The sequence below is a fragment of the Jaculus jaculus genome, chromosome 12 (assembly GCF_020740685.1).
Source record: "Jaculus jaculus isolate mJacJac1 chromosome 12, mJacJac1.mat.Y.cur, whole genome shotgun sequence".
Classification (NCBI taxonomy): domain Eukaryota; kingdom Metazoa; phylum Chordata; class Mammalia; order Rodentia; family Dipodidae; genus Jaculus; species Jaculus jaculus.
The window spans coordinates 108,956,947-108,969,030 of NC_059113.1; the positions used below are offsets into that span (position 1 = coordinate 108,956,947).

Sequence of the window (12,084 nt, forward strand, 5' to 3'; positions counted from 1 at the left end):
GAGGGCAAATCCTATGCTACACTACACTAGCAGTCACAGAAAGCAGTTCGACATTTCTCTCTTTCTCCCCACCCCCTCCCTTTTTTTTTTAATTCTTGAGGATTTTTGAGGCAGGGTTTTACTGTGTACACCAGGCTGGGCTTATGCTTGCAAAGATTGCCTGCCTGTGCCCCCTGAGTTCTGGGATTACAAGTGTGTACCACCACACTCTGAGATTGTATTCAACTGGGATGAGTATGTTTATTATGCCTATTCATTTCCAGCTCCATGGCAGTCAGGCCTTACAGAACCATCAATTACTTTGTAACTGTGTTATTAAATATAGTTCCCCCTCAACCTTTTATTTTGAAAACTTGGATCTGTTCATTTGGAATACTTTTGTGTTGGTCCTTCCTGTCTGAATTATTTCCTGGAGGTCATGTTGATTAGGATCACTTGCTCTTTGAAATGCAGAGTGGAGGGGAGATGTCAGGGCAACGAGGGGCCCAGGAGCGCAACCAGACAAGCAGGTATACATGACACTGACCAGGAGAGGGCGCGCGGAGCTACTTGCCTCAGCCCTTCAGCCGACTTTCAGTATCTACTTTTATGTTCATCAGAGAGGAAGGGGACGCTGCTATCTCAGTGTTCCCTTTAGAACCTTAATTAGGATATGCATGTGGTAAGCGGCTTTTAAAAAGTGCTCAGTAATTGAAAAAAATCTCTTTTGTAAAATTGCACTGTAAGTTTTTACTCAACAAAAACCGACTTAGAGATCCCAGCTCCATTTAGAATAGGACCCCTCAGGTATTTTATTATTCATGATTCTGATGTAAAATCTGTCTGCTTTCAGCACCTACCCTGAGTTCTGTGACCTTTACCAAGCTGAGAATTTAGTTTGAGTCTTGGACAAGCATTGTCCCAGAGAGCTTGATAATTTTGGAGAGTTGTTTTATGTATTAGGAGTGATGTTCATACATCTTTTTACATAAAGCACTAAAATTATAAACATTAATGTCACATTTAAAGTATTCATGTTTTAATGTGCCTGTATTCTGAGATATGTAACAGGCCCTATTGTATCAAAATGTGGACATGCGTGTGTAGAGACAAGAGCAGCTGTGCATAACAAACGTAAGAAAAAGAACTTAGAGGAGCGAGAGCTAACAACGAGGATTTCTTTCTCAAATTAAATTAACTTTGTATTAATCATTTCTTGTAACAGTTCAAAATTCACTGTACTTATTTATAAAAAAAACTTAAAAAATTTTTTTGTTTATATTTATTTATTTATTTGAGAGCAACAGACAGAGAGGCAGAGAGAGAGAGTGAGAGAGAGAGAGAGAGAGAGTGAGAGAGAGAGAGAGAGAGAGAGGGAGAGAAAGAGAGAGAGAGAAAGGGTGTGCCAGGGCCTCCAGCCACTGCCAACAAACTCCAGATGCGTGCGCCCCCTTGTGCATATGGCTAACATGGGTCCTGGGGAATTGAGCCTCAATCCGGGGTCCTTAGGCTTCATAGGCAAGGGCTTACCTGCTAAGCCATCTCTCTAGCCCCCCCAAAACCTTTTTAATTTATTAACTTGCAAGAGGAGAGAGAGGGGGGTATTATATGGATGAGAATAAGAATGGGTAAGTCAAGGACTCTTGCCCCTGCAAAAAAACTCCAGATATATGCTCTACTTTGTGTGTCTGGCTTTATGTGAGTACTGGGGGACTGAACTCAGACCATCAGTCTTTCAAGAAAGCACCTTTAATCATTGAGCCATCTACCCAGCCCCAATTATATTTTTTCAAATATATTTTTATGTGTTTATTTGTTTTCCTTTGGTTTTAAAAAATATTTAATTTTTATTATTATGAGAGAGAGAGAGAGAGGTGAGGCGCGGTGGGGGAGGTGCACGCCAGGACCTCTAGCCACTACAGTGAACTCCAGATGCATGTTCCACCTTGTGCATCTGGCTTTTACATGGGTACTGGGAATTGGAAGCTGGGTGTTTTGGTTTGCAAGCAAGTGCCTTAACCACCAAGCCATCTTTCTAGCCCATCTTTTTGGTTTTTGGAGGAAGGGTCTCAGTTTAGTGAGACCTGGAATTCACTATGTAGTCTCAGGGTGGCATGAACTCACGGTGATCCTTCTACCTCTGCCTCCAGATTAGTGGGATGATAGGCATGCACCATCATGCCAGCTTATTTTTATGTATTTAAATTGACAAATATTGCAAAGCTTTTCTTTATTAATGTTCATTTGATTATGCTTAAATTTTAAGTTATACTCTTTCTGGGATGAACTTTTTAACCCTTTGATTCTGTATATCATTGAAACTAGGAATTATCAAGTAAACAGCTTGACGTCATGTTAAATATGTATAAGTACAGCATCCATAGTTTTCAGGATAATGTTTTCACACAGATCCTTGATAACCATGTGCCTGATGGGTGGTGAAACATACAAGTCACTAGGAACACAGTAGGGTTTCATTTTCACTACCAAGTTTGTTACCAGAATGGCTATAAAAGTATCTTTCCTAGGGGAAAAAAAAAAAAACCAGAGCTTTTTGTTTCTGTTTTGAAGTCTTTCATTCTGAGAAGCACAGCACAAAACTGTGATCTGGCATGTGACATCCAAAAGATCTGCTCAGTGGGTCATAAAATGCAGTTGTAAGCATGTGTCCATGCATACGGAGCAACAGATGAAGGGCGGTCACATGTGGTCGTGCTGTGACTGGAGACTCAGCTCTGCGGCAGAGGGCTTGTTGAAATGTGGGAGGCTCGGGGCTGGAGGACCCTCAGTGCTAAAAAGAAAGGAACAAAAGTACATATCTATCTATATATAAAAGAAAAAGAAAGAAAAGACCAGTATCGTTCCAGTGGGCATTACAGGAATGTATGAAGCGGTTCCTGTTTTCTACTGTGTTTTTTTTTTTTTTTTTTAAATTATTTATTTATTTATTTGAGAGCGACAGACACAGAGAGAAAGACAGGTAGAGGGAGAGAGAGAGAATGGGCGCGCCAGGGCTTCCAGCCTCTGCAAACGAACTCCAGACGCGTGCGCCCCCTTGTGCATCTGGCTAACGTGGGACCTGGGGAACCGAGCCTCGAACCGGGGTCCTTAGGCTTCACAGGCAAGCGCTTAACCGCTAAGCCATCTCTCCAGCCCTCTACTGTGTTTTTTTTGACTGTTTATACATTATTTATTACAAAATATGTCTTTTCCTTTGTATAGTAGTAGGTCAGTCAGTTTATTTCCCCCCCCCCCCCAGATACTCTTTTTGATGGGTAGGCTCACTTATAAGTGATTTTAGGAAAACAAGGGAGGCTATTCAGGGGTCAGGACCTGGTGGGGATCACCCACATCCCTCCCTGAACAGGAGTCCACGTCCCCAAGTTTTGCTGGGGTGTGCTGTGCCCTAGAAACGCTCTGGCTTCAGACTACCTTTTCTTGTTTGATTTAATTCTTCTTTAACCATTTAGGATGAAGCAGTTTGCCAGGCAACAAAACGAGCCCCAGGAAAACTGTAGGTGTGCATTTTGGTTAGAACTTCCACTGTGGCCTGGGAGACTGTGTGGCACTGCGACCATCACACAGGAGCGAAACTACCCAAACCCCACGAATGAGGGGCCTGTAAAGAACTTGGCTGGGTTTTCTTTGACATGACTAGTATACCTTTCCTTTGTTCATTTAAGGAAGGAATGTTAGAAAAGCACGAATTTCTGACCTGGATCCTGGATGTCCTAGAAAAGGTCAGGCCGGTGGACGACGACCTTCTCAAGCTCTTGTTGCCGCTGATGCTGCAGGTACGCCACACGTCCGCTTGGGCTACTAGAAGTTCTGGGCAAGAAAGGGTAGGTACATTTAGAGACAGAAAAGGGAAAAAAAAAATCCATTTGTTTTAATCCCGAGACACATGAAGTAAAAAGAGGCTTCTTGTGTGTGTGCGTTTTAACAGTTATTGTGTTTCCAGTGTCTTATTTAACATCACCTCACCACACTTTGATTTCTCGGGCATCCAAGCAGACAGCACTACAGACTCTGTTTCCTTGGTCTCACAGAATTCAAGGCTGGTTTCCTCTTTTTAAGAATGTAGAGTGTCATTGACATTCTTGACAGTTGCTGAGTAGGAGTAATTTATTGAAGATCTGTTAGAATTTAGGTTATCTGGGGCAGGGGATGGCTCGGTTTACTGCACAAGCATAAAGACCTGAGTTCAGATCCCAAGCACCCATGTATAATCCAGGCATATAGGGTACACCTCTAATCCAGTGCCAGGGAGGCAGAGGTAGGAGGGTCCATGAGACATCCGGGTTAGCTAGTCTAGCTGAATATGTGAGCCCTGAGTTCATCAAGAGACCCCGTCCTACAAAAAATAAAAAATAGAAAGGTAGAAAAGCAATTGAGAAGGACCACTGGTCACGAGCCTCTTCGCCTCCACACACACATAATGTGACACACAGGAATACCTCATAGACACATCAATGAGCAGAAAATAATTAGGTTATCTGGATGAAGCTTATTTTATTTTATTTTATTTTTCTTAGCAAAGTACTCCTAGATGTATGTGAAAGTTCACTCACGGCTGCATTCTTCCCTCTTTCGTTCATACCCTGCCCTAGTGCTACATCACACTAGGGTCCTGTGTGCCCCTCTGGGATGGTCTGTGTCTGCACTGTCTGTTAAGTTAGCCACCAGCCTGATGGGATGTGAGCACTTGAACTTGAACGGTCACCATCCTGAGCCCTCAATTTATGTGCGACCTTTTATGCACATCAGATTTCAGACTGCGTGTGAAAAAATAACTATTAAAGTTGCTTCCATGTTGAAATGGTAACATCTTGGAAACACTGTTATTTACAACATAATATCATTTTAATTTTTGCTTATTTTCTTAATGACTACCAGAACCTTGAAAATTGGATATGCATCTCATATTCTGTATTTCTTCTAGGTAATGCTGGCCTACATAGCTCCATGAACATTTTTCTTAATATTTTTATTATAGAGAGAGATAGAAGAGATACAGACAGAGAGAGTGGGTGGGCCAGGGCCTCCAGCTGCTGCAAATTTACTCCAGATGTGTGCCACATTGTACACCTGGCTTTATGTGGGTACTGGGAAATCAAACCTGGGTCATTAGGCTTTGCAGGCAAGCATCTTAACTGCTGAGCCATCTTTTCAGTCCTCCTTGGAAATTTTTAAAAAGTTCTTCTTAATAGAGAAAAGTCTGTACTAAGTAGCTGTGGGGGTGCAGGAGGCATTCTGAACCCCAGCTTCTTCTGCTTGCAGTACTCAGATGAGTTTGTCCAGTCAGCTTACCTGTCTCGCCGTCTCGCCTACTTCTGTGCCAGGCGTCTTTCCTTGCTCCTGAGCGACAGCCCCACCCTCCTTGCTGCCCACTCTCCCCATGTGATGATTGGACCAAACAGCTCTGGCATTGGGACCCCCAGCCCTGGCCCCCCTGGCCCTGGCATGAGCCCTGTGCAGCTGGCCTTTTCAGATTTCCTTTCTTGTGCACAGCACGGCCCCCTGGTTTATGGACTCAGTTGTATGTTACAGGTAAGTCTGCAATCCATGTCATTTTGTGTTAAAATTCAGTGTAGGAAACAGTGGAGCTGGGAATAGCACTTTCAAATTTCATTTTTCATCAATCTGTTTTTGTTTTGCTTTTTTAAAAAATTTTTTTTTGAGGCAGTGTCTCATTCTACAGTCCAGGTTGACCTCAAACTTATGATCCTCCTGCCTCAGCGTGCCAAGCAGTTGGATTACAGTTGAGAATCATCACACTTGGCTTGTGCCTGTCTGGTTAGTAAGTTCAATTAAATATCCTTCAGGGAGCCACAGAGCAAGGTAGCTGTGCTACTGTTCAGCCGAGAAAAATTCTGCTGCTTTCTGTAGCTCTCAAAGGTCTAAGGTGGAGCTGACAGCCTCTGTCTAATCACTCAGCAGTTGGGGATTGTACCATCCTTGAACACCTGGCAGTGTGCTGGTGATGGTGGCCTCTGTCTGTACACCCAGGCACTGGAGTTTGCACCATTCTTGAATACCTGGCAGTGTGCTGGTGGCCTCTGTCTCTGCACCCTGGCATTGGAATTGTACTATCCTCAATACCTGGCAGTGTGCTGGTGCAGTGGCATTTGCCTCTGAACTTAGGCATTGAGGATCGCACTATCCTTGAATACCTGACAGTGTATTGGTACTGGCAGCTTCTTTCTCTACACCCAGCCATTGGGGATTGAAGAGATCCTTGAATAACTGTCAGTGTGCTGGAGCTGGTGGCCTCTCTCTCTTCACCCAGGCATTTGGGATTGCACCATCCCTGAATACCTGGCAGTATGTGCTGTACCAGTTCAGTTGGGAATGAGAAAACCTCTGCCCTGGAGCTGAAAGTTCAGTGTTCCCTTTCTGGTTTGTGACCTCTTCATGCATCATTTACTAAGGGGCTCTGGAACTGGGGTGGACCTGAAGATACGGTTTCTCTTCTGGTCTACTGCCCCGTTGGGAAGACAGAATTAGTTATAAAGCTGGGAGTGATGGTACATGCCTCTAATCTCAGCACTCAGGAGGCTGAGTTGAAAGGATTGCTGTGATTTCAAGGCCAGTTTGGAGCTACAGAGTAAGTTCCAGGTCAGCGTGGGCTAGAGTGAGACCCTACCTTGATAAAAATAAAGACAGAATTAGTGATAAATGTAGTTTGCATATAGCGTACCAAGTGTTAAGGGACAGGTGCAGAGCAGGCTTCAACAGTTGAAAAGACAACTTCCTGCCCAATTTGTAACTCAAGGAAGTTTTACTGGTATTGAGTGTCCACTGGAAGGGTGTTCCCAGCACAGGGAAAAGCATAGGTAAGAGACTTGATTATTCATCCTGGGTACAGCTTGGTGTCAGTGAGCACACAGTTTGGTGAGGGTTAGTGAGTAGAAAACTCCATTTCCCTTACATTGGGGTGTTTTTCAAAGGTTTTATAGGGGGAAGTGACATTGTACTTCAGCTAGGTTGTTCTCACCACAGTACAGGAAAGAGAGAGGGAAGAAGGAGATAAAACAAGTCACTCTGGAAGAATCCAGGTCATAAGTGAGTTTGAGAATTTGCTCTGTGGCTCCTGTTTCTGTTGGGGGAAATTAAGAGACTAGCACTCCTTAGCTCACGGGCATCTTGTAAAGCAAGGCGGTGAGCTGCTCTTACAAGCTAGCCGAGTAAGAACATGTCTATGCGAGTAGGAAAGGAGCGGGCAGTCCTTGAGGAGTCCAGTCCATGGCAACAGTAGACTAAAAATGCACAATTTTAGTGGATTATTCAAATAAGACCACAAGGAAAATGTGTAGCATGAATGATGCTGTAAACCGGAAACCATTTACTCTCTGGATGTTTCTAGAAGTTTGTTAATTCCTAAGACTTGGAGTACCACCTGCCTAGTGTTTATGAAGCCATCATTACATTATTTGAATGGTTAAAAATAACTAAAAAGTTTTATAGCCTTAATCATGTATATCCTGTCTGACTTTGTTTAACTGAATGAGAATATTGTTTGAAGGGAAGACCACTGTGTTTTGTTTAGCTTCCTAGGTTACTTGTGCTACACTAGCAGCTACTAAATGGCCATACTCCTTAATTTCTCAGTAGAGGTGCCTTCTTTTCTCTTTGTTCAGGCTGAGTTTTGCTTATCCCTTTGCAAGTGGAGAATGGACAATATGTTTTCACCGTAAATCTCTTGGCAGGAATCTATAGCACAACTATGACACATTAATATTTCAAAGCTCTACGTAACACTTTTCTCCTTCCTCTAAACATCTGGAATTTTCCTACTTCATTTCTAGACCATCACTCTCTGTTGCCCAAGTGCCTTGGTATGGAACTATTCCACAAATGAAAATAAGAGTGGGAACCCCGGTTCACCCCTTGATCTGCTGCCGGTGGCACCGTCCAGTCTGCCCATGCCGGGTGGGAACACAGCTTTCAATCAGCAGGTAGAGATTTGTTTGGCTGGTTTAATGGAATCACCCATTTCTCAGAAGCCTCTAGGTGCAGTGGGCCAGGTGTGGGCTTAGGCTTTGAGGTCTTTGAGGGTGTTCTCCTCTCTGTCCCTGGCTTTGCAGGTAACCCATAGGGTTCTTTGGCCGTTTTTGAACTATGGGTACTCATGACCGGAGCCGCCCAGCCTGTGGGGTTTAGCCATCACCGCGTGTTCTCACTGACACATGCTACTTGCTTTAAAGGATTTTTGCAGCTTGAACCACATGATCATGTTTAATATTGAGAATAAGATCCTGTGTTTTTCTAAATTGCTTTAAGTTATTCAAAAATTGCCAGATGTTTTCTTCCATAGACAAGTGGCTCAAAGAAGTTATTTTACAAGTTCCACCACTCCTTATGGTACTCTAAAGAAATTTCACTTGCTAACTTTTTTTTTGTTTTTGTTTTTTACTGGCGTGTATTTTTACAAGCATTTATTTATTATTGAGAACTGGCATCAAATGACCATCTGTAAACTTAAAAGCTGTGCTTCTTCTCAAAGAGTTTGTGTTTCCTGTGAGATAGCCAGATCGCTATTCACTGTAGGATTCACAGAAAAAAACAAAACAAAAATCCTGACATGACTGTGGCAGCCATGGTGGTGTTCCAAGCACATGCTAAAGAGACGCTGTGGTCTTTCAGGTCCGGGCGAGGATTTATGAGGTCGAGCAGCAGATAAAGCAAAGAGGCCGTGCAGTGGAGGTTCGGTGGTCTTTCGACAAGTGCCAAGAGTCGACGGCAGGTACAGGCTGCCAGGGACAAGCGCTGCGTGGCTTCCTGATGGGTGTCTGCTTCCCACTGTTGTCAAAACACTCACAGGAATGAGGACGTGGTCTTTCAGAGACCGGCTGTCCGGAATGCCCGGTTTCATTTGGTTGTTCGATAGTGTTTGCTGGGAATAATTTTTTAAACGTCCCTTTCCCTTACATAATAGCCATTGTATGGTATGCTCTTCTGGCTTCGCTTGGCCTCTGTAACCCTGTGCTTCGTCTCTTCACCCAGGGGTGACAATCAGTCGGGTTTTGCACACATTGGAAGTCTTGGATCGTCACTGTTTTGACCGAACTGATTCCAGCAATTCAATGGAGACACTTTATCATAAGATTTTCTGGGCAAACCAAAACAAAGACAATCAAGAGGTAGTTCATATTTCTTGCTCTTACTTTTTAGTATATTTTTTTTCTATCAGTAAACTCTGGCAGAATCTGTCAGTGACACATGTATCTTATAAAAGCATATGCAGTTGGAACTCTTTCTTTTCTTGGGTCAAAATGACTCACCAGTACCATTAATGAGACATCCTAGGTTCTATGTTGATAGGCTGAGTGATGAAAACATTTTTCTTTTAACATCTGATCCTCTCTTCATTTTAGTTTTAACATGATATCCCTTATCTACTGATTGAAGCTTTTACACTAATTCTTATTTATTTATGGCAAGCAGAGATAGATAGAGAATGAATGGGCATGCCAGGGCCTCTAGCCACTGCAAATGAACTCCAGATGCATCTGGTTTATGTGGGTGCTAGGGAGTCGAGTCTAGATCCTTAGACTTTAAAGGCAAACACCTTAACCGCTAAGCCTTCTCTCCATCCCTACTGATGGAATTTTATAGATTGATTTTGCTTAATTTAGAGGCATGCATTTTAATATGTAACATAGAAATAGCACACACAGAACAACTTGTCTTTTAACAAATCTGAATTAAAATCGCATGAAGTTTTCCTATCAATTGATTATTTCACTAGTGAACCACGCCACGGACAGCATTTTCAGTTATTTCTTTTCTCTGTCTTACTTGAGAGAAATATAAAGTGATTCCTTTTTTTCACAATGAAAAATGCCAAGGTAAGTCTTAAGACATTTTCAAGGAAAGTACCTTAGATAACTTATTATTAAGTATCTTGGGATTTTTTTTTTTTTTTTTTTTTGAGGTAGGGTTTTGCTATAACCCAGGCTGACCTGGAATTCACTATGTAGCCTCAGGGTGGCCTTGAACCCATGGCGATCCTTCTACCTCTGCCTCCCAAGAGCTGAGATTAAAGGCGTGCGCCACCACATCTGGCCTGGGAATTTTTTAAGGTAGCCTTTGGGAATGCATATGGGAAAAGAAAAAATTCAACCATGAAGAACACTTTCTTTATCCTACCTTTATTAGAGCCAGATACATATTCTAGAATGTGATTTTTTTGCGGGGGTGGGGGGATGGGGCGGGTTTCAACATACAGTTTTGCTATAGCCCAGGCTGATCTGGAAATCACCATGTAGTCTTAGGGTAGCCTCGAACTCATGGCAGTCCTCCTACCTCTGCTTCCCAAGTTCTGGGATTAAAGGCATGTGCCTTTAATGTAATTAAATTAATTAACAATTAACTAATGTAATTAAATTTTTTTATTTATGTATGTATTTATTTACTTATGAGAGAGAGAGGAAGTATGGGTGCACCAAGGCCTCTTGCCAGTGCAGAAAGAATTCGCATGTGCCACTTTGTGCGTCTGGCTTTACTTGGGTACTGGGGAATTGGACCTTGGCCAGCAGACTTCGCAGGCAAGCAGCTGAGAATATTCTTTTTGAAATGGTTCTGGAGTCCTCTCCATGCTCTTCACAGTCCATGGGTTCTAGACCCCAGGTGCCGTGTGGGGTGAGCGTGTTTAGAGCCAGGTCAGACTGTGGCCATGGAGATAAGCGCTGGCTGGGCAGGAGAGAGGCTACTGGACACTGTCCCATGCAGGACGAAGTCATCAGCGACCGGGTCCTGCTTGTGGCTGGCCTGCGGTGGCCAGAGGAGAGGCAGTGCGTGGGGCTGGGCCTGGGGCTTGCTTCCAGGTGTCAGGGGAGAGGTGGAAAGGAGCACATTGCGTGTCTGTTCTCCCTCCGCTTGCCCGTTCTCTTGGCTGCTGCTTCTGCCCAGAGCTTGGGCACTCGAGTAGAGGGTGGGATGTCACGGCCTTAGCGCTTATCTCTGTGTTTTGTGATTTTCCATTCAGGGAGGTGAGATGGTGACACTGACACAGAGCTCGGAGACTCCTCCCCACAGAGGGAGGCAGGCAGGATGGACTGGCGGTGGGCACTTGGGTACAGGGCTTCTGAGAGGGCTGCTACCAAGGTGACTGGAAGGTGGGCACGACCTGGGTGAACTCAATTCTGCTCACTGTAACCCAGTCACCTGGCCTTTCAAGAGAAGCAGGAGGTCAGGATTTGTACGGAAACCTTCCCTGGACTTAGCACCGTGCATGGTTCGGCGGATACACCTGCTCACTAGGGTGTTCCGTTCTTCCCGTCCCTTTCTGCTGGGTGCTGGGGACGGAGAGCCGTGGCCCGGCCCGGCGAGGGAGTTCCTGCGAGGCTGTGCAGTTCCGTCCCGGCGCTGACCCGGTCACCCTTGCTGCCGCCCTCCGAGCCGCGCAGCCCTGCAGAGCCCTCGGACCACTTCCTTCCCCTTGGCCGCTCTCCTGGCCGTCCGCAGCGAGCACCGAGGCAGCCGTGTCTTTGGGGTGCTCGGGGGATGTGGGTAGAAGGGAATGCCCAAGGTGGCGGGAAGAACTGCCTTGGACTCTCTCTAGGACCCCAGAGTCACGGAAAGGCCAGAGGCGGGCGGAGCGAGCTTCCTGTGCCCGTGCCCGTGCCCATGCCCATGCCCTGCCCTCTCAGAGCCGCGGCTCACCGCAGCCTGAAGCCCCGCACACATTCTGTCATTTGTCACACGAGTTCTGGGGTGCTTTAATCGGATGTTCCCTATCACCTCATGTAGTTTCAATGCTTGGGCCCAGGCTGGTGGGCATTGGGGAGGTAGAGCCTTGCTGCAGGTGTTCCGTTGGGAGTGGGCTTTGGGGGTTGTCGAGCCCGCTCCCCCTTGCTGGAGCTGCCCTCACTCATGCTGTCTTCCACCTCGAGTGGCAGCGATGTCCACCTCTGCTCATGTGATACTATCCCGAAGCTTCCTCTTGAGACTGTACAAAAGGTGGCCCACCCCATGGTGGCAAGGCAGGAGTAGAGGGAGGGAGGGGAGGCAGGGCCAGGGTGCTGGCATCTCCCTCGGGAGTACAGACACACGCCCGTGACCCCGCGCGCGCTCTGACTAGGACATCCCTCCCCGAGGCTC

The 12,084-nt window shown here is 45.3% G+C and overlaps 1 protein-coding gene across 1 annotated transcript in view; it reads left to right on the top strand.

Annotated features, from left to right (window-relative positions):
• Positions 1 to 12,084, top strand: part of Med12l (mediator complex subunit 12L) — a 291,510-nt gene that overhangs the window by 58,496 nt on the left and 220,930 nt on the right. The window contains exons 7-11 of the mRNA XM_045131454.1: positions 3,663 to 3,773; positions 5,260 to 5,529; positions 7,788 to 7,937; positions 8,626 to 8,725; positions 8,986 to 9,122. Of these exons, the coding sequence (XP_044987389.1) occupies positions 3,663 to 3,773; positions 5,260 to 5,529; positions 7,788 to 7,937; positions 8,626 to 8,725; positions 8,986 to 9,122 (768 nt within the window). The remainder of the gene's footprint in view (positions 1 to 3,662; positions 3,774 to 5,259; positions 5,530 to 7,787; positions 7,938 to 8,625; positions 8,726 to 8,985; positions 9,123 to 12,084) is intronic.